Source organism: Neolamprologus multifasciatus, chromosome 13 (assembly GCF_963576455.1).
Source record: "Neolamprologus multifasciatus chromosome 13, fNeoMul1.2, whole genome shotgun sequence".
Classification (NCBI taxonomy): Eukaryota; Metazoa; Chordata; class Actinopteri; order Cichliformes; family Cichlidae; genus Neolamprologus; species Neolamprologus multifasciatus.
Genome location: NC_140451.1, coordinates 19,939,968 through 19,961,563, shown reverse-complemented (window position 1 = coordinate 19,961,563; position 21,596 = coordinate 19,939,968). Strand labels below are relative to the sequence as shown.

At 39.1% G+C, this 21,596-nt stretch overlaps 1 protein-coding gene across 25 annotated transcripts in view; it reads right to left on the bottom strand.

The window, feature by feature from the left end:
- kcnma1a (potassium large conductance calcium-activated channel, subfamily M, alpha member 1a) overlaps window positions 1-21,596 on the bottom strand; it is a 150,160-nt gene that overhangs the window by 35,489 nt on the left and 93,075 nt on the right. For 13 of the 25 annotated variants that reach the window (XM_085183750.1, XM_085183751.1, XM_085183730.1 and 10 more), the window contains exons 6-19: window positions 18,387-18,462; window positions 16,542-16,617; window positions 15,187-15,357; window positions 13,539-13,630; window positions 7,959-8,069; window positions 7,753-7,858; window positions 7,285-7,367; window positions 7,129-7,198; window positions 6,082-6,237; window positions 5,504-5,613; window positions 5,246-5,314; window positions 4,102-4,113; window positions 1,175-1,261; window positions 1,004-1,080 (exon numbers count right to left, since the gene is read on the bottom strand). In XM_085183750.1, coding sequence (XP_085039876.1) covers window positions 1,004-1,080; window positions 1,175-1,261; window positions 4,102-4,113; window positions 5,246-5,314; window positions 5,504-5,613; window positions 6,082-6,237; window positions 7,129-7,198; window positions 7,285-7,367; window positions 7,753-7,858; window positions 7,959-8,069; window positions 13,539-13,630; window positions 15,187-15,357; window positions 16,542-16,617; window positions 18,387-18,462 — 1,296 coding nt within the window. Of the gene's footprint in view, window positions 1-1,003; window positions 1,081-1,174; window positions 1,262-4,101; window positions 4,114-5,245; window positions 5,315-5,503; window positions 5,614-6,081; window positions 6,238-7,128; window positions 7,199-7,284; window positions 7,368-7,752; window positions 7,859-7,958; window positions 8,070-13,354; window positions 13,447-13,538; window positions 13,631-15,186; window positions 15,358-16,541; window positions 16,618-18,386; window positions 18,463-19,066; window positions 21,181-21,596 lie in introns of those variants that run through there. The other 12 variants (XM_085183752.1, XM_085183753.1, XM_085183733.1 and 9 more) reach the window with 4 other exon arrangements.

The window sequence follows — 21,596 nt, the reverse complement described above, 5'->3', positions numbered from 1 at the left end:
AGGAACTGGAGGGTACCTATTTTAAAACCAGGCCATGTCTGTAACGGACTGCTCACCGTAACAGTCTGTGACCTTTTATGGAAACATAGAATATTAACCTGAATTATTTATCCATCAGCTAACACATTCTGACAAGTATCTTCTGCACATAGGTCAGGATGTATTTGCGTGCTTTTCCTGCCTTAATGGTAATGTTGTATCTGCATAAAACATTCATTGATTTGATGTGGGTGTTTGCATAGCTAAATTAGAAAATTAACAGCTAGCAACCCTATCCATAACATTAGTGACCTTAAAACAATTGAGAAGAATGAAACAGCCTTAAAATATTTCCCTGAGAGCATTCGTATGTAAGTAAGAGGACATGTTTCCTAATTCCTCCACCAAGCTGAGGCTGAGGCACAGCATGTGATCAGTACTCAGAAACTACCAGGCTGAATTTCATTAAACTAGGTGAAGCAGGTAAAGCACTGGCAGAACCTGAACCCATCCTTTATAATCGCAACATAGGGCACTTGGTGGATCTGCTCTACTTTCTAATATTTCAAATGTGAAACAAGCCTGGTTTAGACTCTTACGCTTTCTACTAACACTTTCTACTCTAACACTTTGCATTTCATTTCATTCACTGCAATACAGTCTCAGTTTGTGCAAATAAAGTGGTGATTCAGTGGTTAAAGCAAGATGAATAGACATTTAAAAATGGCAAAAGCTACATTTTGACAAAGAAACAAAAGTGCTTTGACTTATGATCATACTATAATGGGGGTTATGGAAGCTCAAATGGGACCAATATCAAACACTTTCCTAAGAGTATAATGGCAATATAATGTTTAAAACACAGATTCAGAGTACAAGAAGAACAACAACACAATGAAAGGCATAATAACCATGTGCACACCTATGAATAAAGAGAAAGACGAGACCCATAGGTTGGTTTTTGGAGTGAGAAGGAAGGGAAGGAAGGGTGCCAGTGGGGCAAAATAAAGGCACAGCTACTCACGTCGCTTGCAGCCGCACTTCTTGATCCGTTTGGGGTCCGTGATGTCATCATGACAAGCTTTGCAGTAGAAAAATGCTCTAAAAGTGACACAGTAAACATGTTTAGCGCTCCTATTCATTTGTCAACTGACACAGTTAGTGACCCCGCCGTTTGGGAGGATGGCCCAATTACCTTTTTACTTCTTTGGCATCACTAGCGATAAAAAATCCCAGTGTTCCCTCCTGCAGCTTGACATGGTTGCCCGGGTTGATGAGAATGCTGGGTAATCAAAGACATACAGACAAATAATGCTCATTAACATCTGGACATACACAAAATTCATGCACACAACATGCTAATCAAGAGGAATGGTACACACACTTTTTGAAGCCCTAAAATTGGATCTGGACTTTGCCGGGCTTCCTTTTTTGCATCATTTTAAACACATTATCCTTCCCAAAAAGGATCTTTTTTCTCCCTTTTGTTACGTGTGTCTTGTAAGTTACCACAAACACACTTGCTCCTTCTGATTTGAGGCAATTTGCTGACGCGATACTCACACGGATGGACAAGAATGTACAACAGTAATGATCGCACATTGAATTTTAATTCTTTTCTCTACGAGGTGGCATTGGATTGCCCCGGGGGTGGAAGAGAGGGACAGAGAGATACAAGTAGAGGGACGAGGGCAGAAAGAATTAAAATTATGGCCATGGAGTGGTTTTAGTCTCAGCACTCAAATGCAGTCATCTAGTCAGAACAGATGTTATGATGTCCACTGAGACACGGCTGTCGTACAGAGAATGTCCAGTAGGTGTATCTCAGTTAGTACTTGACAGTGGAATGCAAGGGAATGAACAGCTCTTTCTGTTTATTATACTGAGCTAATTCTTACAGTTGAGTCTGCTCTAGACTCTGCTAGGGGAAAATAAGACTGGTCCCAATGTGTCGCTCCATTACAAATACTTGTAATGCATGTCTAGTTAAGTACAAACTGCTTTAATCATTTTCATTATATTTTGATTTAAAAGAAATGTGTTACTGTAATAAATATTAATTACTCGCTTCTTTTGTGATAAAGTGGGATTTGGTTTAATACCCAAGGGTACTTTAAGTGATTGGCTGTATCATTCCCCATTAATTAGACTAAGACAAAAAGTAGACGCCACACACAAATATGCACACACGCACACGCACACACACCCCGGTCATTAATGGTTACCTGTGGGCAACAATCATCAATGAAGTGAGTGTGAAGTAAGATATCAAAACACTGTACCCACAAACCTTTAAGGGTCACTCTTTCAAAATACAAGCCCAGACGAAAGATGATCTTGATTCTTTTTTTTTGTCTCATTCGCCGCTCTGTTTACATTTTAAGCTTTTGTAAATTTGCGACATTGATAAACAAGAAAAGCTCGACTGATTGTGTGTTACCAACTTGATTCACACTTACGCGTGTAATAACTATTCACGGCATTTTAGTCATTCATTTTGAAAGAGTATGTGAGGTCTAGATTCGGGGGAGAAGGGAACAAGTATATTATCGCACAGCATCTTTCCTCTGAGCTCTGGAAAAAGGTTACATTAGGGAGGAAATTAAAAAAAACTATTAAGGGAGCAATTGAATCCATATACATATTGGGATGTGATCAAATTGCACCAGTCATGCAGATCAGAATTTTCTTTCCATACTGCAAGAAGTAAAATAGCACCTAACATACGCTCAGATTGAATGGCCCCCAGAGAAGTTAACAGGCATTACACCTGGCATGCTTTTTTAGTCAAAAATAAAACAAAGAAACCAATCAAATCAAGACAGTTCCACAAACATTGCTGCCCAAATCTGAGATTTTACAGGTGTAACTATCCAAGACATTTTTCTTGAGTCGTGTGCAAACTGGTGAATAAAAGCCAAGAAGACGCATCAAAACCTCATATTGTGAGCAACAAGGCAAGCATCAAACACTTTATGTGATAGTGTCGTAGCATGCAGTTACCAAACAGTATGAAGAGGACAATAATAAAACAGAAAGGCATAGCCACTGCAGTACAGGTATAGGGACAGGTACGTAGATGCAGACGGTTGCAGTAACTTCTGTGCAGTTGGATTGTTTCTCAAACACCAAACTGACAGGAAGTGACCTCACTTAAGAACATCTACTCGAGAGACGCACGAGCATGACTGTACACGGTGGCTGAGACGCACAAAACTCCGCACTCGCACACACACTCAAAACACAAACTCTCCCTTCCGAGGTGATAGCACATACGCAGACGCGCATACATGCACAGATGGATACACATTTGGGAATGAGGACATGAGAAGGTGATGGAATGCAAGAGTGAAATGAGGGCCACATAAATAAAACTTCAGTTTGGATAAACCCAATGCTATCCAAAATCAACAGCTCCATGCCTTTTCTAGTGTCTTAAAAAAATCATGAAAAAACAAAGATTGGTGAGGTGCTGCTGGTATAATAAAACCATGAAAAACAACAACAAAAAAAAACATGCTGCTATATCAATCACCGCCTACAGCAGTGGCATGTAATCAGTCATTTTATTTAAAGATTATATCCAAAGTTGTAGTTGTCTATCAACACCATATCTGATGTCTGAGATATGCATACAGAAACTCCTCACTGTACTGTTCTGGTGAAGACTTTTAAACACCGATGAGTGGAAAACGTGGCTCGTCAAAGCTAAGAAACAGTAGGGTAACGACTGAGCGACACTGAAAAAAGAACTGAAAGTGTGAGAGAAAGAAACTAAAGGAGCAAAGGAGTTTGCTTGAGGACAAAAATGAAAAGATCAAATAAGAGGTAGATATGGAGAGGGTGAGTGTTTGGCCTTGGTACAGCGACAACAGCAAAGACAAAAAGAAAAAAGAAAAGAAAACAGCACTTCTACAAACATGTCCAATTTATCTATCCTCTCTCTGCCTGCAAAGAAGTTAGTGCATTAAGCACAAGGGACACCATAAAAAAGGAGTTAGAAAAAGAGGCCTGTGAGATAGTGTTTGGAAAAATATCCTTGGGGAAACTCCCAAAGTCAGAAGCTTTAAAGTGGTGACGATTGGGTGGAACTTTGGAAGTAAGATAAGGTAGAGGGCATACCGCTTTCGGCTTCTGCAAACAACAAGAAAAAATCTCAAATCAAACAGTTATCATGAATATAAAAGAAGAGGAGAATATAACTGTTGCTAATGCTTCTCTGCCCATTTACAAGCTATGCTTTCATTATATGGCAGCGTGTGATGCAACTTTGTCTTTTGTCCAATGCTGAGGGCCTTGCAACTCAAAGTCATAAAAATGAAGAAAAAACAGTGTTTGAAGTTATTCATCTTTTACAAAAAGTACATAAAGGGCAGAGAATATGTTTTATAAAAGGTTTGAAAGTATAAATAAAATATTCTAGGGTGTCACTATAAAATGTACAAAAAGAAAAAACGTAAAAGAAAAAGCTCAACTACCTTGAAAGTGATTGGACCACGGACACAATTTAGCCCACTGGGTTATATAAAGTATATTCAATTAGTATCAACTAGAATTTACATCATCTTTAATTAATATTAAATCAACCATGCAACCTCGTTAGTACACAAACATCTGACACAGGTGAATGGGGAAGGGTGAGTGGGATTTGGCAAATTGAGACTACTGAAAAAATGCATTTTGTGTCGTTATTGGTGATAAAACCAGGACTCATGTAGAGTTAGTGATAATCATAAAGACAGAGCAGGAGCACAGTAAAAAGTGCAGGAGACACATTACGTGAAATTTAAACGTGAAGCAAATTTGTTATTTAGGTGTGAAGTTTGTCTCTGAAAAAGGACCGTGAACATGAAGTTAATCCAGTGCAGTACCTAGTACTTCTCTGAAACCAATCACAGTTTAACCACATTTCAAGGTTTTTTTTGTCCTGCATACCTGCAAGGTTTACGTAAAAGCTTGTGACCCAAATCCTTGGCCAATATCAATCCCATTTATTTGCTTGTCAAAGAGGATAATAGCTCAGAAAAAAATAAATACTGAATTATTTATTATAGGAAGTACCTCATCGTGACACAATAATGCTCAAGTGTTCACCAAATTGATCTGAAAAGTGAATATCAACTTAGATAACAAGCTGCAAAGAGGACTTGAGAGGAAAAGAAAAATCGAGATATCTTATTAGAAGATCTACTTTTAGCAAAGTACAGTGCAGTTCACTGTTATCACAGCTGTATCAGATGCTCCGGGAAAGATCCGCTATACCAACCTGCTCTCTCTCTGCTCAGACTTGAATTCAATGGCAATAAGCAACAGCTTCAGTTTCACGTAACACAGCCTGTAAAACAAGTGCACTCATTAGAGAAGAGCAGGATATAAGCAGATGACTCATGTGTTCAAAAACCGTTAAAATCCACAGCCTTACATCCCAACACTCCTCTTTTTTGTCATTCTTACTTTGCATTATTTATTTTTTTAAGCTACCTACCATTGAGAGTGGTCTTGTTGATCAAAGAGTGATACTTACTCGCAGACCATGGGGAAGGAGAGGCCTACAAAGGCACTGGACAAATACTCTGTGTACATCTCATTAGCCACTCCTTCAAGGTAATACTTCTGCCATGTGTCCTCCTCGATCTGATAAAAAAAAAATGAAACAGGGAAATGTCACATGTGTTGGTTAAGAAAAAAAGTAAGAAAAAAAGAACAGTTTTCCTTCCAAAAGCAGCCTAATCTGGTCAGCAGATGTCCCACTGCACAACATCAGCCTGGTCATTATAAGCTGATCTATCATCTTTATGACATGAGAAGTTTTTTGATAGAAGCAAGCACCTCTTCAATTCTAAGCCGCAGAGAACACTGAACAGATTCCACATGACATGTCACACAATAAAATATGATGTGCCAGAATGACTGAAAACACACTAATGGAAGCCCGTCTCTGGACAGAGATGTCAATTTTTTTTTAGGGAATGCACTGTTTGACAGACCTAGTCCATGTGTCAGCAGAGAACCTTCTTATTTAGACTATAATCCCTTAATAAATCACCTCATGTGCAAAAAATGAAATGTGAGAAATCATTCGTCAATAGTCCACTCTGTTACCTCAATAAAGGACCTCATGGAGAAGAGGTTGGCTAGCATTGTCGACAGGCCCTGGGCCAGACAACTCTGCGCAATGAAGCCTGCCTTCAGCTCTGCCAAGCAGATAGCATCATCACCCTCCTTCCAGTTCCAGCTTGGAATATTCAGTAGATGGGCCTTCATCACATGAAAGTTAGAGAGGTCAGAAACACAGAAAACTGAATATATGAGTCACATTTCTTTTGGAACAGATAACGTTAATACAACCCTCATATCTGCTTGAACTGGGAACTGAGTTAGCATAAAAACTGGAAACTGGGGTAAGCTAGCTTGGCTTTATGCAGTGGTACTGAAATCCAACATTCAGGATAACAAAAGTCCACTAATTAACATGATCTACCTCAATTAGTTCAAAGCTGAAATGCAAACATGTGAATGCAAATTAAATTAAACAGTTACAATAAACCGCCAGTTAGCTTAGCATACAATAAAATAAATAAAAACTAACTAGCTTATCCTAAAAATGTAGAGCTGTTCCTTTCCTAAAGTCAGCTAACTACTAGAAAAGTTAACATCCTGGGTAAATCACTTACAATGTACAAGTCTCAGTTAGTGTACCAGTTTCCATACATAAAGGGCATCATACACAGGAATTAAAAAAAATATATACCTATTTGCATATCTCCTTGCCATGACATATGACAGATGCAGTGATTCAGACACTCAATTATTAAATATAAAAAGACACATTTTCAAAAGCTCACATTTTTCTCCTGTAATACTATTTACCATGCTAAGTGCTGCTCTATTAATTCTTCGTTTAAAAAAAGTGAGGTCCATTCTTCAGGAGCATGCACAGCATGTAAGCAGCTGAGCGAGTGGATGCTTTAAAAAGTCACTTATATGTCAAAGTTATTATGAATCCTTAAAAGCACCACATAGCTCTCAAGCTGACAGGATTGCCATTTTACTGCAGCCATAATCTTTCTGTGAGGGAAGGTTGGAGAGCGGCCAAGATGAAGTGAAGCAAACATACACTACACAATGCAGGGCACTGAAATGTCTCACCTTATTGTGATACTGCAGCATCTGTGTGATTATTCTGATCTTGGGGTGATAGTTCTTGATGGAAATGACCCTTTGAAAAACAGGCAGATAAAGTGAGCAAGGAAACGTAACACCTCTGCAAGCCAGCTGTTACTGATTGTCCAGAGGAGAGAATACCTCATGATGTTGGAGGCATCTTCAGCATCAGGATCTGCACAATACTTGTTGGCTAGGATTAAGCAGGCATCTGCTGACTCGATCTATGTGTAAAGTACCAAAGACACAAATATGACAACATTAAAGTGCACGTCTGTATTTAATAAAAAAAATATCCAATATACCAGATGGTTTAAATCTGCTTAACAAAAAAAAAAAAAAAAAAAAGTATTTTATTTCTTTCTTCTGTCCTGATATATTTTGGTTAAAAAATTGAAATGGATATCATTAGATTATCATTCTTCTGCATTTTTCCTTTACTCTCTTTGTCAGCTGAATTTATACAGTAATAAGTTTACAGCCTGCTAATCAGTGACGCACACAACTGTAGCTAATCTGTGAAAAATGTTTCTACTCTTAAGTTCAACAACAGCTGTCAAAAATGTTAAGGATTTTCATCACTCCAGGAGTCTCGCCACCAGCCGGTACCTTCACTCGGGCCAGATCATGAGGGTTGAGAACCGATCCCTGGTAGAACTCTACTTGGGTAAAATGGCGTTTGAACAAGGCTTCCAGCTCAAGATTAGGGGAAATACTAAAAAAAAAGAAGATGGGTTAGCACATAAATATAGCTACTATGCAATAGTTCGTTTGTTGCTAAGCTACAAAGGGTGAGAAAGACAAAATTAACTTACTTATGGAGAAAAACAATTTCTACATTGACATCATCCCTGTCCTTGTGTAGGAAGTCTTTGAGGAAGTTGGAGACACTTTCGAGGGTAATATGACCACAGACCACTATGTGCCTGAAAGGGGGAGGGGGGTGAAGAAATCATCTTGAGTGGGCAACATAAATCATTGCAGACACTGGCATGTCTCCCAGAGATAATCAGTCAAACCAAAGCACTCTAACATCTAACTCAAATAAAGACTGAAAAAAAAATATATACATGTCAAGAAATGTCTTTTCAAAGCAAACAACTAACCGAATTATCATTTTTGCCATAAAAGTGAATATTTTCCTCGATGCAATGAAAGTGGTTAAATTCTGCACGACAAGTACAATCAAACACTCAACTCGAGACCACTTGAAAAAAAAATCTAAGATATAATCACACAGCCCACAGTGGTTGGACTGTCATCCGTTCTCAATAATAAAAATTGTCCCTTCAGCCAAACCGCCCCTTTGTGAGCTGAATAGATGTTGACAAAGACATGTACATCAATATGCTTGTGTTTTTACACAGAGCATTACTAAAACTCTCAAAATGATTTGGAGGCCTGTGGTTGACAAGAATTGTAAACAGGGCCTCTGAGTTTTTGACAGGTCTCTGGCAAGATTCAGTAGTGCATTACAGCAGAGGGATCTGTCAGAAGCTGTACGGGGCTGATTACAGCCGTAAGGGAGTGAGAAGGGTTTGGAACGGTTTGAGGTTGTGTCCCTGTTTATCTTCTGACGACAATATAAAGCGATCAAGTTCAGGTCAGCTTCATATTTATGCCAACTTTAAGGACACTCGGGGCAGTTTGGATGGACATTGTCCCAGCAAATAAACTTGTGGTGCTTCTGTAAATCGAATATTTTAACATCCTAAATCTAAGAATTCAAATATTGGTGTTAATAAAAAAACATTGCCTTTATTTTACATATTTCCATTGCATTTTATCCTGTTATATTAGGTTATCTTACTACTTTATCTCATTTTTTTCTTCCTAATCAAGTCATAGTCATGGCTGTTGGTATTAAAGGGACTTTAAGCACGAGCATTCAATAATTCTGATTTAATTCAATCAGGCTAATGTGGATTTAAAACCCTTCATAAGATTAATTTGCACTATGGTAAGCTGAGCTACTCTGCTGGACTTACTGCTAAATGTCATTTGTGAAGTCTTATTGCCAAGCTTTGCACAGTAAAACCCAGACCGAATACTGACATAGATTAGTGTGGACACTCGGCAGACACCCTAATTACCCTATGGAGACCTGTAAGGCAATCTGTGTAATGACAATGGCCTTATCCACTACTTGATGTGCCAAGAGACAATTGAACCACTTTAGTTTTTGAGTGCCTGGGTACTGGACAGCTTTGCACTTAACACAAGGTGTATTGAGTTACTTTTTCCAAAAATAAAGAAAAAAAAAATTGGTGGTCATATTTGTTTGAAGTCCAAGTTCTTATCATCCATGTACATTTGTAGGACAGAGTTCTATTATCAATCTATTATCAAGCGCTTACACACAAGAAGGGAGTCGTGGTGAACAGACTGGCCTTTAAAGTTGATGTCTAAAGCTGTATAAAGCATTATTGAAACCTGAATCAGTTTGGCAGGTTTAAAGGGAACAAAGATATTTATTGATGTTAGATGAGAACCATAGTCCAGATCATTGAGTGTTCTTCTGCCCTGTACCTGAACTGATGTGGACTTCGCAAAGTAATGCGATGGGCATATTGAGGGAATGACAGTTTGTGGATGTTACAGGATATAATGTTCTTCGCAGATGTTGCGTCTGTCCTTTAAGAGAATCTAATGAGCAGTCGTGATTGCATGGTTGGCCAGAGCTGAGCAAAGGGCCGTGTGGTCTTACAAGCTGATGAGCTGGGATGTCTGTGGGCAGCCAGCAGTATCTGGCACAAGAAGTCTCTCATTTTATGAAATGTTAAAAGGAAAAAAAGAAAAAAAAAAAACCCACACACAATTAGTCATGTTTTCCTATTCAAGTATCCCGATGCTTGTCCGAGGGTAGAGGAAGTTTAAAGATTTATAAGGCAAATTATTTGATTCATGTGGGTTCAATGGAGGTTGTGGATCTTAAGCACAAACTTGGAAGTGTAAATGCATCTCCGTGACATGTGCATTTTTCTAAATAGGTTTTTAATCAGGGAAGCAAACTTTTCTTCCACATCTTGAACACGCCACTAATTTAGGTCCTTATATTTAAGATGGAAATACTCACTTGATATCCTTAAAAGTTTCCTGCTTCTACTTTGTTTCCCTCTCTATCTCTGTGCCAAAAAAGGCATCAAACTGAATACCAAGATCATAAGCTAGTTAAACAGGACATGGGGGGAAGATATTAAAGATAATTCAACCATTTATAATTACCCGAAAACTAAATATCTCCCTTTTTAGTCAACCTGATTGTGCAGTACAGTTTTAGCTAGACATATACAGAAAGAATCAAAGGAAAACAAATAAACATAGCACTTTAAGGGAATAGGTTTCTTTCTTTTAACAAGAAACCATAGACAACAACCCAGAAACTAAAAAAGGTGTGGCACAGAGTCACATTAATCAATGCAATGGTTTTTACAGAGCATGCACACAAGAACATGCAGCCAGGAAACATCTCAGGATGTCACTGGGGATACACTTAATACACAGCGAACAAACACAGAGCTCAAACGTCAGCAACAGAGGTCACTCACTTGGTACTGCTCTAATCCTTAGGGTGATGAAACTTACTGCAAGAATTATCTTTATGAAAATGTTGCAGTTTCAAAATCGGTGTTCCCTTTTTTGGTGTATCACCTTTCAGGGAACTTAAAGAAAGGGAGGAATAAACACCATCTCCTGTGTTTAATGCCAAGAATCAGCTAGGTGAAATGTTACCAACACTAGCCAATCAAATTAAGCTCACAGACACAACGTACTTAGTGCATTTTGTCATTGTGTAATTATATGAAATTGTGTTGGAACCTCAACTAAGTGCATGTTTTGTGAATATGCAAATACGTGTTAATTCCTGACACTGACAGTCTCCGAGTCTGCACGCTTCAAGTTTGTAGCCTCGATGGAGGACTTTCAAAGTTGTGTGTCAGAGTTCAGCCAGGGTTGAAGCCAGTTTTCATGCCAAGTCCTCTCTTGAAGTTGGGGCTAATGGAAACCATAGAGTCATAATGGAAACCACAGAGCCCCGAGTGCAGTGGGCGCCAACAGAACGCAACACTTGTCATTATTATATCAGCGCACACAGGCTGAGAGCTGTCATTACGCTCACGGGTGTATGCTACACTACACAGAGTACTATAAGCAATGCTAGCATGAAACAGAAATCCAGTTCAGATCCAATGTGAGTACCTTTCACTTCCAAATAAGTTTTGAAGGCCTGGTTCAAATGACAGCAGCCAGGCCCAGAGATAAAATGAGGGCTACATTTAATAAACTTCACTATGTATCATGACTTCATTGTTTGTGAGCTCTGTAATCAGTCAGATACGTGTAATCCCCTAATCTTATTTCCAAGATTTGGAGGATTGTGGGCTGATAGCTGAGAAGTGATAATGCACTGAAGCTCAATGAAAATCCTAAATCCACATGGCAAACCACTTTTTCATTTGCATTACGTCCTATAAGCACATATCCAAATGAGAATGTAAAAGTCTGTAGCTACTCTTGAGCCTTTGATGAATATCTTCCGATTGTTACAATATGTTCGCACTCTAACCAGAAGGAGACATGGAAGGGGGGTGTGGATGGAGAAAATAAAGTGTGTTGGAGAAACTATCCACGATTTTGACAAGGGCTTCTCTCAGCGCCCATCTGTGAGCCTGGGTTGAGGTCACTGGCCAAACATAACATTTCATCAATCTTATCTCAATGACAGGCAAACATTACTGCACAAAGGCTTTTTTTCCCCCCTAACGTCTTGTTCTACTGCTGACTCCTCAGAATCTGCTCCGCTGAACAGAATGACTGAAACTGGTGGGGGTGAGATTGGAAAGAGAAACAGAGTGAGAAAGAGTAGACAGCAGATAGTAGCAGATGCTGGCTGCCGTACAAAATTAGAAGAAAAGAGACGGAGGATAATGAAAAGAGCACTCTCCCTGTTCTGTATACGCTCCTTTTAGATTAATATAAATCTGTGTGCTGAATATTAGCAAGGTTTGAGCCACAAGGAGGGAAGAGGAGAAGAGAACTTCACAATAAGTATTGTGGCACGTTTGTACAAACACTATAATGTCCACAGTGTCACATATACTTCACAGTGTACTGGAGCCTCGGCTGCGAGAGGGCAGTCGCACATTTACATAAATATGAGAGCCTCCAGAGACAAAGTCCACCATCACCACCACCACACACACATAAGAACCAGGCGGGCATCAACGAACCAAGCAGGCAAAGCAAGCCAAAAGCAATTGAAAGCCTCCAATGGGAACGAGGCATCCAGCATTCAGGGTGTGGGAGCTGACTGAAGATCAGGGCCAGAGTAATGTCAAGCATTGATGATGCGATGCTAGCAATGACAGACAACAGAAGGATGACTTTATCATCCATTTAGCAATTAATGACAAAGCCACAAGACTGCAGGTCATAGAGAACATGCCCGATATGATGCAGTTAAGGAAAAAAGTAATTCCACAAAGCATGCAAAACTAATTCAAGCAGGGAAGAAAAATGCAAATAATAAAAAAAAAAGCAAAAGTAAAGAGAAAAACAAAAAAACAAGAAAAGAAATTGTATCCTGCAATGCTCATTGAGATTGATGATTCTTAAAAAAAAAAAGACCACCAATAATAATGCACTTGCAGATGTTTAAATCTTTCTATTTTCTTGTGAGAAAATGCTTTAAAAGCGGATAGTAGGGATTTCATGACTGTTTTGTTGCTTTTTGATTTGGATCCTAATTCATCCCTGTAGGCTAGCCTGTATTGATGAGACACACTGGGCACGTTACATTAAATAGAAGCACCACAGCTTAGTTTCCTGTTAGGCTAAAGTGTAATAGTCATGAAAGCTCTATTTTCCAAATTAAATTAAAGCGCAACACAGGATGTTTCAAGGAGGACACAGAAAGAAAATGAAAAGCACACAAATGACTTTAGGAAAGCTTTGAATGGAGGATAGATAAAGGCAGATGGAGGAAGAAGACAGAAAGAGAAAGACTGAAAGAGAGAATTAAAGGGCATGGACATGTGTGTCCTATTGGCCAAGGTCTCCAGTCACGCAGTGTGACTTGACATAATGTACCTTTACTTTAACTGCGTTTAAACTTTACCTAAAAAGTCAAGTTAACTAACCCCCAGTAACTACCAACTTCTGGAGGTGTACCTTAGTCACACAACCACACCTTGTCTGGATTTCAACTTACTTTCTGCCTCGTGTCGAGTTATAACTCCCTCCGAATTTCTTCCGATTAAGGATGAGAGCAGCAATTTCTGGCACGTAGCGAGCAAACATGGCCTACATGCATGGAATAGAAAAAAAAAGAAAAAAGCATGCAGAGAGGGTTCTACCGCACACAGAAAAACAGCAGAACCATCTGGAATACTTACTTTCTCCCATTAACCGCACTATAGGAACCACCATATTTCTTGCGGTTTCCTATTAACTCTATGATTTCAGGGACGTAGCTGGCAAACATGGCCTAAGGAGAAGATAGAAGACAGAAGAAGAGACTAAAAAAGAGACTAGTATGGCGCAGAGTGGGTTGTGGAGCGATTGGTGCGTGAATCCAGATTTCTGAGGATATAAAAAAAATATCAGCCTGTAAATCCCATCGCTCTCATTACCTGGAGAGACTCCCTAAAATTCACAAAAATTAGTGGAGGGAAAAAAGAAGTAGCCCCAGTGTTTAAAAGTTCAGAACGGGTTTAGTTAGTGGGCAATAATTTTGTTACAGCTGACAGCTAGTCAGTCTGCTATTAACACCCAAAGCCTTTCTTTGAAAAAAAAGCTGAGGAAGAATAAAAACCTATGTGCCATGTTTTGTCCAACAAACACAGATGACCTGGCAGGTTGATTTGAATAGGCACACCTGATGGTCCACAGCTGCAAAACACATTAAGACTCATTTGTTGGGCTAGAAAATGAGCTGGATGCATTTTGCAAAGGTTGACAGCCTGTCGTCCCAGCACAGAGTTATGTTTAAGCTCACTGCTTACCAGTGGCGTATACTCGCTGGCGTTACTCGCGTAGGCTTGCATCTACAGTTAGCAACACAGAGATGCCCTTGCTCGGTAAAAGCATACTTCACTCGTCCCTGGAAAAAAATGTACTGTTACATTACCGGGAATAGTGTGACATTATGTGAGTTTGATTTTATCCTTGGCTTTAGCATACCTTCACCCTGGAGTCATTGCTAAGCCACTGCTGCTGAGAGGAAGCAGGCGGAGGTATTCGCCTAAAGACTTCCAGAACTCGCAGCACTAAGAAAACCTTGCAATCTATCACCATTATCACAATATGGTACACATCCACACAGCTGTAGGTCATCAGTGCATACTGATAGCTGTCTTTGTACAGAATTTGGCTAAATCCTCCAGTCTTTGCGAGCGAAGACGAAGGGCGTGCGCGCTCTTCTGTATGCGAGCGTGTGTTCGAGTGCTTACAGGTGTTTGCGTTCATGCGTGTTTACATGTGAGTTACTGTACTAGTGTCAGCCCAACGGGACGTTAGATCAGAGGAAGGTAAGAGGGCAGGTTGTGGGAAGCTGCCGTTGCTATGGTAACATTCAGGCTGGCCTAAGCTTCATCTCCCTGCCCCTGTGTTTGTTGGAATTGTGGGAAGAGACACGGAAGGAGGGGTGTCCTGAAACCGCAACTGCTTTTAAGAGAATAACAACATCATCAGACAAAAGCTTATAATCTAATCAAACAAATATAGGGAGGACACATAGGGGGAAGAAGACAAAGGAGCACAATGATCTGTGACTCCAGGAGACAAGATACAGTAGGCTAAACAGAAGGATACACCTACACTGTGACAAAGATATAGCATGTACTGTCTAGGCAATATAGTTCTAACAATATAAAAACACTACACTAACATGTTATACAGTATAGATCATTCTAAATATTAACATCACATTTTATTTATTTTATTTTTAGACATTTTAGACAGTTCTAAACAGTTTATTGACGGGGGCAGGCAGGAATTTAAAGGAAAAATGGGATATAGGGAGAATAAAAAGTCTGATTTTACCAAACCGCCAAGGATGAAGAAGACCATAAAGAGGCGCCCCAAGGTGGTTCTTGCATAGACATCCCCGTAGCCCACTGTAGACATAGTCACCATCAGCAAGTAGACACATTCCCAATATGATAGTGACTGGGAATTTTGGAAGTTTTCCCAAGGATCCCCTGAGTTTTCCACCTAAAATTGACAAGGAAGTGATGCAGAAGGATCATTAGACACAATTCGCACAACCAATTTGTAAACAGAGTTTTTCTAAAAAAGAAACAGTTTCCTGAGATTTGATTAAATCCAGCTGCAAGTGTGCGAGCATTCATCTCACTTTGTGACATCGTCTTCATTTAGTGAGCCTTGACTACCATCTAGTGGTAAAATCATTTAATACCTCATGAGTATGGCTTTTCACTTTAAAAGCATCTGGCTTAACTGAAACCAACACTTTGATCAGAATAAAGGGAAGGTGAAGGAGGAGGCAATTTTATGCTCCATGTTATGTGTTTGTAATATTAAATACCACATCCCTAATTTTGGTTCACATGAAAGCTCCAAGGGTTTAAAACCCTATTTACAATTTACACGCATCCTACATGTGATCAGTATTAAAATGACATATATGCAGAAATCTAATTTAGTAGAAATGATCTCAGGCAGGATTAAAAGCAAGTCATGCAGCGTGATCACATGAAAAAATGCTGATAATAACTACAAGAAGTGAAAAAAAAAAAAAAAGGAGGAACGCTTCACCTGTCCTGGAATGTGACACATGTCACCAATTTCTCCATTCAGATGGGATTCATGTGAGAGTTTAGCCGAGATAACAAGAGTAGATTTCAATAACAGGTCTAAATAATAAATCTGAATACAGATCACATGGAAATTCCAGGCATAAATTTAATATAAAAATCTGAGCTGATCTTTCAGAAAATACTGATGATTCAAACACATAACATGCTGGTTATTTGCTTTCTGACAGTTAGTTAAAATTTGCCCTACAGAACATAAGCTATTTACACAGATAGGGCTTGGCTTTAATATCCCTGATATATTTTATGTACATTAAAGTTAAAGTCACTAAAATGTCTTTAATTATGCTGCCTCCTAAGCTTTAGTGGCGCAGCAGATAGTGCCCTATCCACATGTGACATCAAGTATTTCACACAGCAATGTTTTAAACTTGGAGAAATTTGATTTTTTTACTAGCAAATACCATTAATTTAGGTTCTTTATTCATACTATCAGATTCACTGAAAGTGCTAGGTGTCACACTTGTGTCAGTGAGGTAGTTACAGTTAGTTCACTACAGTATCATTCTTTCTGGAACATTTAACTCTGGATGCCACTGGCCGTCACATCTGTCCACTTACCAAATGTATGAATCCAGCAGCTGTGAGCCATGTGCTTATGAAGATGGAACACAGGTTCACCAGCTTGATGGAATTGCTGCACAGAGTGGAAAAAAAATAAAACTCATTTAAGGTGCCGAGACCAGTGACAGAAAAAAAGAGATTTGTTTTATTCATATATATAACAAAGCTATTTTTTTTTTTACATCTTACAATAGTCATAAGGAAATCAGGTTGAATAAAAATGTCAGAATTTTGTTCCCTATTATCTATTGTTTCCTTTTGTTTATCCAAATCAACCACAGTGTTCATCACACACTCATGGTAAAAAGAAAGTCCCCAATCTTTCAGTTCAAGGTTTAACATAATAAAAAAATATCATTTAATCCCCACCAGGTTTTAAAATTAGGTTAGGTTAGGTTAATATAAGTGTTCTCTTTGGGGCGACTGTGGCTCAGGGGGTTGGGAAGCGCATCTGTAACTGGAAGGTTGCCGGTTTGATCCCCGGGCTCTCTGTCTCGTTGTTGTGTCCTTGGGCAAGACACTTTACCCTACCGCCTACTGGTGTTGGCCAGAGGGGCCGATGGCGCGATATGGCAGCCTCACTTCTGTCAGTCTGCCCCAGGGCAGCTGTGGCTACAACCGTAGCTTGCCTCCACCAGTGTGTGAATGCGAGAGTGAATGAATAGTGGCATTGTAAAGCGCTTTGGGTGCCTTGAAAAGCGCTATATAAATCCAATCCATTATTCTCAGATGAAGAACACTTATATTACACTGTGTCGTGTAATGTTTGTCGTTGTATGTTTGTCGTTCACAAACATCACTGTGCAGAAATTTTGGCCCACTCTTCTTTAAATATTGCTTCAGTTCATTGAGGTTTGGGGAATTTGTTTCTTTTTCAGCCATTCTGTTGCAAATTTGCCTCTGTGTTCTGGGATCACTGTCATGTTGCATAAGCCAGTTTGGGCCAAGTTTTATATGCTGGATAGGTGGCCTCACATTATACTCCAGAATACTTGGGTATACAGATTGCTTAATGTGCCACTCAATGATTGCGAGGTGCCCGGGTCCTGTCCCTGCAACACAAGCCCGAAGCATCAGCCCTCCTCCACTGTGCTGACAGCTGATGTTTGGTTTTCAAATGTGGCACTGTGCATTATGCCCAAACATGTCCATCTTGCTTTCATCTGCCCAAAACAAGCGACTCTTGTTCAGTCTTTTTTTTTTTTTTTTTTTTTAATTGCACTGACATGAACTTCAACATTTAGCAGACTGTAGAGTCTGAGGTGTAGCTTTTTTATTTTTTTGCTGAGATGTTCACTCCTGGGATGATTGCCAACTGTCTTGAAAGTCTTCTAGCTGTGAATGACCTTCAACCCCGTAGAATACTGGATTGCTTCTTTAAGATCATTGCTGATGTCTTGGCATCGAATGCTCCAGACCAGCAAACTGCCAGAATACGTGCTTTTATAGAGGTCCTCACACTTGCTGATGATTAAGTTAATCAGTTAATCAAGTGCATTTGATTAGCGGCAACTGGTCACCACTTACCTTCTTAATATATATATCGAAAGAAATAAGTATTTACCTAATTGTTTATACACCGCTTCTGTATTTTGGCCTAATTTGTGTGAACTATGGTGTGGCTATATTATTATGTTATACATAATATATGACTTGCTGTTTATCTGAGAAGATATTTACTAAATTTTAAGAACTGATAAGGACCAGATGATTTGTATTATATCCTGATAAGCAAAGCATATTTATTTAAGACTCTAGGTGATAGGTTGGTCTTAATAGTAAAAATTCTATTGTCAGGGTATGTGTGTGTTTTGTAAATGAAAAAAAGAAAACACTTCTTACCTTGTTTTCAAGATATTTAAGAATTGCAAAATCTCTGAGAACTGTATCAATCTTAGTGCTCTCAGGAATCTTAAACCTGCGTGAACAGAGAAGAACAGAGAGACATATCAACTTGTAACATACACTGACAGGAGGGAAATGTAGAGACAGCACCTGTGCAGACATCGTCCTGAGTTCAAACAACATGAGGTTCTGCATGTTGGCAGATCAGCTAGTGATGCAGCCCACATGTTACCACAGCATTTAGGCACAGTACAGAGCAACATCATCCAAATCATCAAATGTAGCTTATAACATACAAGAAAACAAAACAAAAATAATACATCAATAAATAAATAAATAGCACATTTTCTAAATAATTATGGTGTTTCATGAATTCAACCAAGTTAAAAGGAACATTTTAAGCCGTGAGTGTCAGTGCAAAGAGCAGGTCCCTTATGGATTATAGAGCAATGTGGCAACAGCCTCATTGTCTTTTTATATAACAGGTCCAATCCCATAGAACAAGCATACATGGATTTATGTCAGTGATAAAAATTCCTACTGAAATTATACAATCAGACCCCACGAATATAAGGTTGTCACAGGCACATCAATGATTCTGATGAAGCAGTCTCACGTATTACACTTAATTGTAATATATTACATGTATTACAATGTATTACACCTAAGGCTCTTACCCCAGTTGGAGAGAATGTGTAAACAGGACCAAACAGAATAGTAAAGTCCTGTCTGGCTTCCCTTTTTCTCCTGTCCATGATGGCCCTGCCTCACCCTGTATCCATTCTGAAAAAGATCGCCACAAGACTTCTTTCGCCTCCATGTCTCTTGGAGGGTTTGCAAATTTACATCACTGTGTGTACGACGGTACACAAGCAGTTTAGGAGGAATCATTGTTTTTGGACCAAATCCAGTACTTGGGACTTGACTTCAGGTCAAGAAGTCTGTAATCCTCAAATATTTAGGGTCTTTAAGTATTCCTAGTAAAATAACCAAAGAAAAGGCTTTAAAAAGAAAGGCTTCCTTGATAGGACAATGTTGCTTCTGTTGATGTTAAATCATTGGTCTCTGTGCATTCAGCTGCAGTTGTATAGGTTTTCCATGTCAGTCGCATCACAGAGTGTCTCTGTGAGCAAAATGTCAGCTCTAATATAATTGTTTTTTTTCTCATTTTTTGTTACAGTGCCTTTAATCCCCACAACACAAACAGATTTACCTTTCTCCTGCCCCTTTTAGTGATTTACTACTAACCCCGATAAAGCCACGTCTCCATCAACACACAGCTGTGTCAAACCTTTCAAAAAAGTCTGAACCATGCCAGGGATTAACAGAGATGAAAATAAAGCAGAACAAAAACAATAATCCGTACATAAAATGAGGGGCCTGTTTTCACAACGAAATTTCAAACAACTCCGTCTGACAGTAAAAACAAAGTAAAAAAAAAACAAAAACAAAACCCATCTCTGTCAGATTAGGACTACAGATAAGGAATCTACACTTCAATGTAAACATGTATTTAGGGCATAAATTCCTGAAACTTTTTTTTAAACAGACACACAAATGAATCCTCCAGCTCCAGGTATTTTAGCAGAATCAAAGGAAAGACTCCCTCTGGAGCTGGAAGCAACAAGACGACATAAAATCCAGATTATATTCTCATGACCCTTAGTAATCACTTCTCTGGCAACTGAAGCCGTGTTTTTCTCATGTTTATGGCCCAGAATGGGGCTGGAATCTGAAAGAGACCTGATATTGTACTTTTGCAAAAACCTGTTTGTTTTTTTAAACCCAAACAACAACAACAACAAATTATAAATACACTCACCAGCTCCTTTGTAAAGTACTCCTGGCTAGTACTGAGTTGGACTCGCTTTTCTCTTCATAACTGCCTTAATGCCTCTTGACGCAAATTTAGCAAGGTGCTGGAAAATATTCCTTTTTGAGCCATACTAACATGATAGCATGACACAGTTGAATTTACAGTCATCTGCACAAGATACACATCTTAATTTCCCCTAAATCCCAAAGGTGGTCTATTAGACCGAGATCTGGTGACTGCAGAGGCTATTTGAGTACAGTGAACTCACTGCTGTGTTCAAGAAACCTTTGTGACATGGTGTGTTATTCTGCTGGAAGCAGATAAGCAAAAGATGGGTACACCGTGGTCATAAAAGAATGGCCATGTTCACCAACAATACTCAGATAGACTGTGGTGTTTAAATGATGATCAGTTGCTACTAGCAGGTTTTCTTGACCATGTCTAAATGCTTCATATAGTGATCATAAGTTTTTATATGATATATCAAACAAAATTGTACATAAAGACAAATGACTAAGTTCCACAAACTGAAACTGTTTATTTGTTAGACTGGCAAAGACAGAAATGCTGTGTTGCACTTACAACACAAAACATAGCAGCCAGCTTTTTGACATAAAACTGATGTGACAACATCAACAAATACTTCGCAAATTTGGCTTTCAGATTGTAAATATCAGACATGCCACCAAACACACAGTGATGCTGCGATGCAGGTGGCTGCAGAACGCATTTTTCTCAATTAGTGTGAAGCATCTGTGTTTGTGTTATGCTGTACATCTGTGCGGTTTTTTTGGGGGTTTTTTGTCTTGCATTTAACACTTTGTGAGACTTTGTGGACAAATATCTGTTCACGCTATCACATCTGAGACTTCACCTACACTGAGTGAGAGCAAGAAAAAAAGCCCCACAAAGGCCTACAACAATTATAACACACAATAATTTCTTTTCTATAAAAAAAATTATGTAAATTATGTAATTATGTAAAAAAAATCATGTTAAAAACAAACCAAAAAAAAACCCTCAATGAAATTCTCTTGCTGTGCTCATGTATGAGAAAATCTCTTTCCCGCACATGCCAAAGCCTCTTGGACACATGTGTCAGCTTGCCAGATGCTCATTCAAAAAAAAAAAAGATTTTCTGTTCTATGCCTGCTCTTACTTAATTGAGGCTTTGCAAGCCCAAGCACTGCCTCTGTGTCACATGTCCTGGATGGGCAGCTTTCTGGGGCTTTTTATCAATCGGCAGGCTGGAGCAGTTCATCTGGGATAACACTGACAGTAAACCAAGCCAGGATTAGATTATATGATGCTACGCTAATCTAAACACACAGATCCTCAGCAAGTGTACACAGCGCTGACTCTTCCTGTTCATTCATGGAGGATAAACAGTC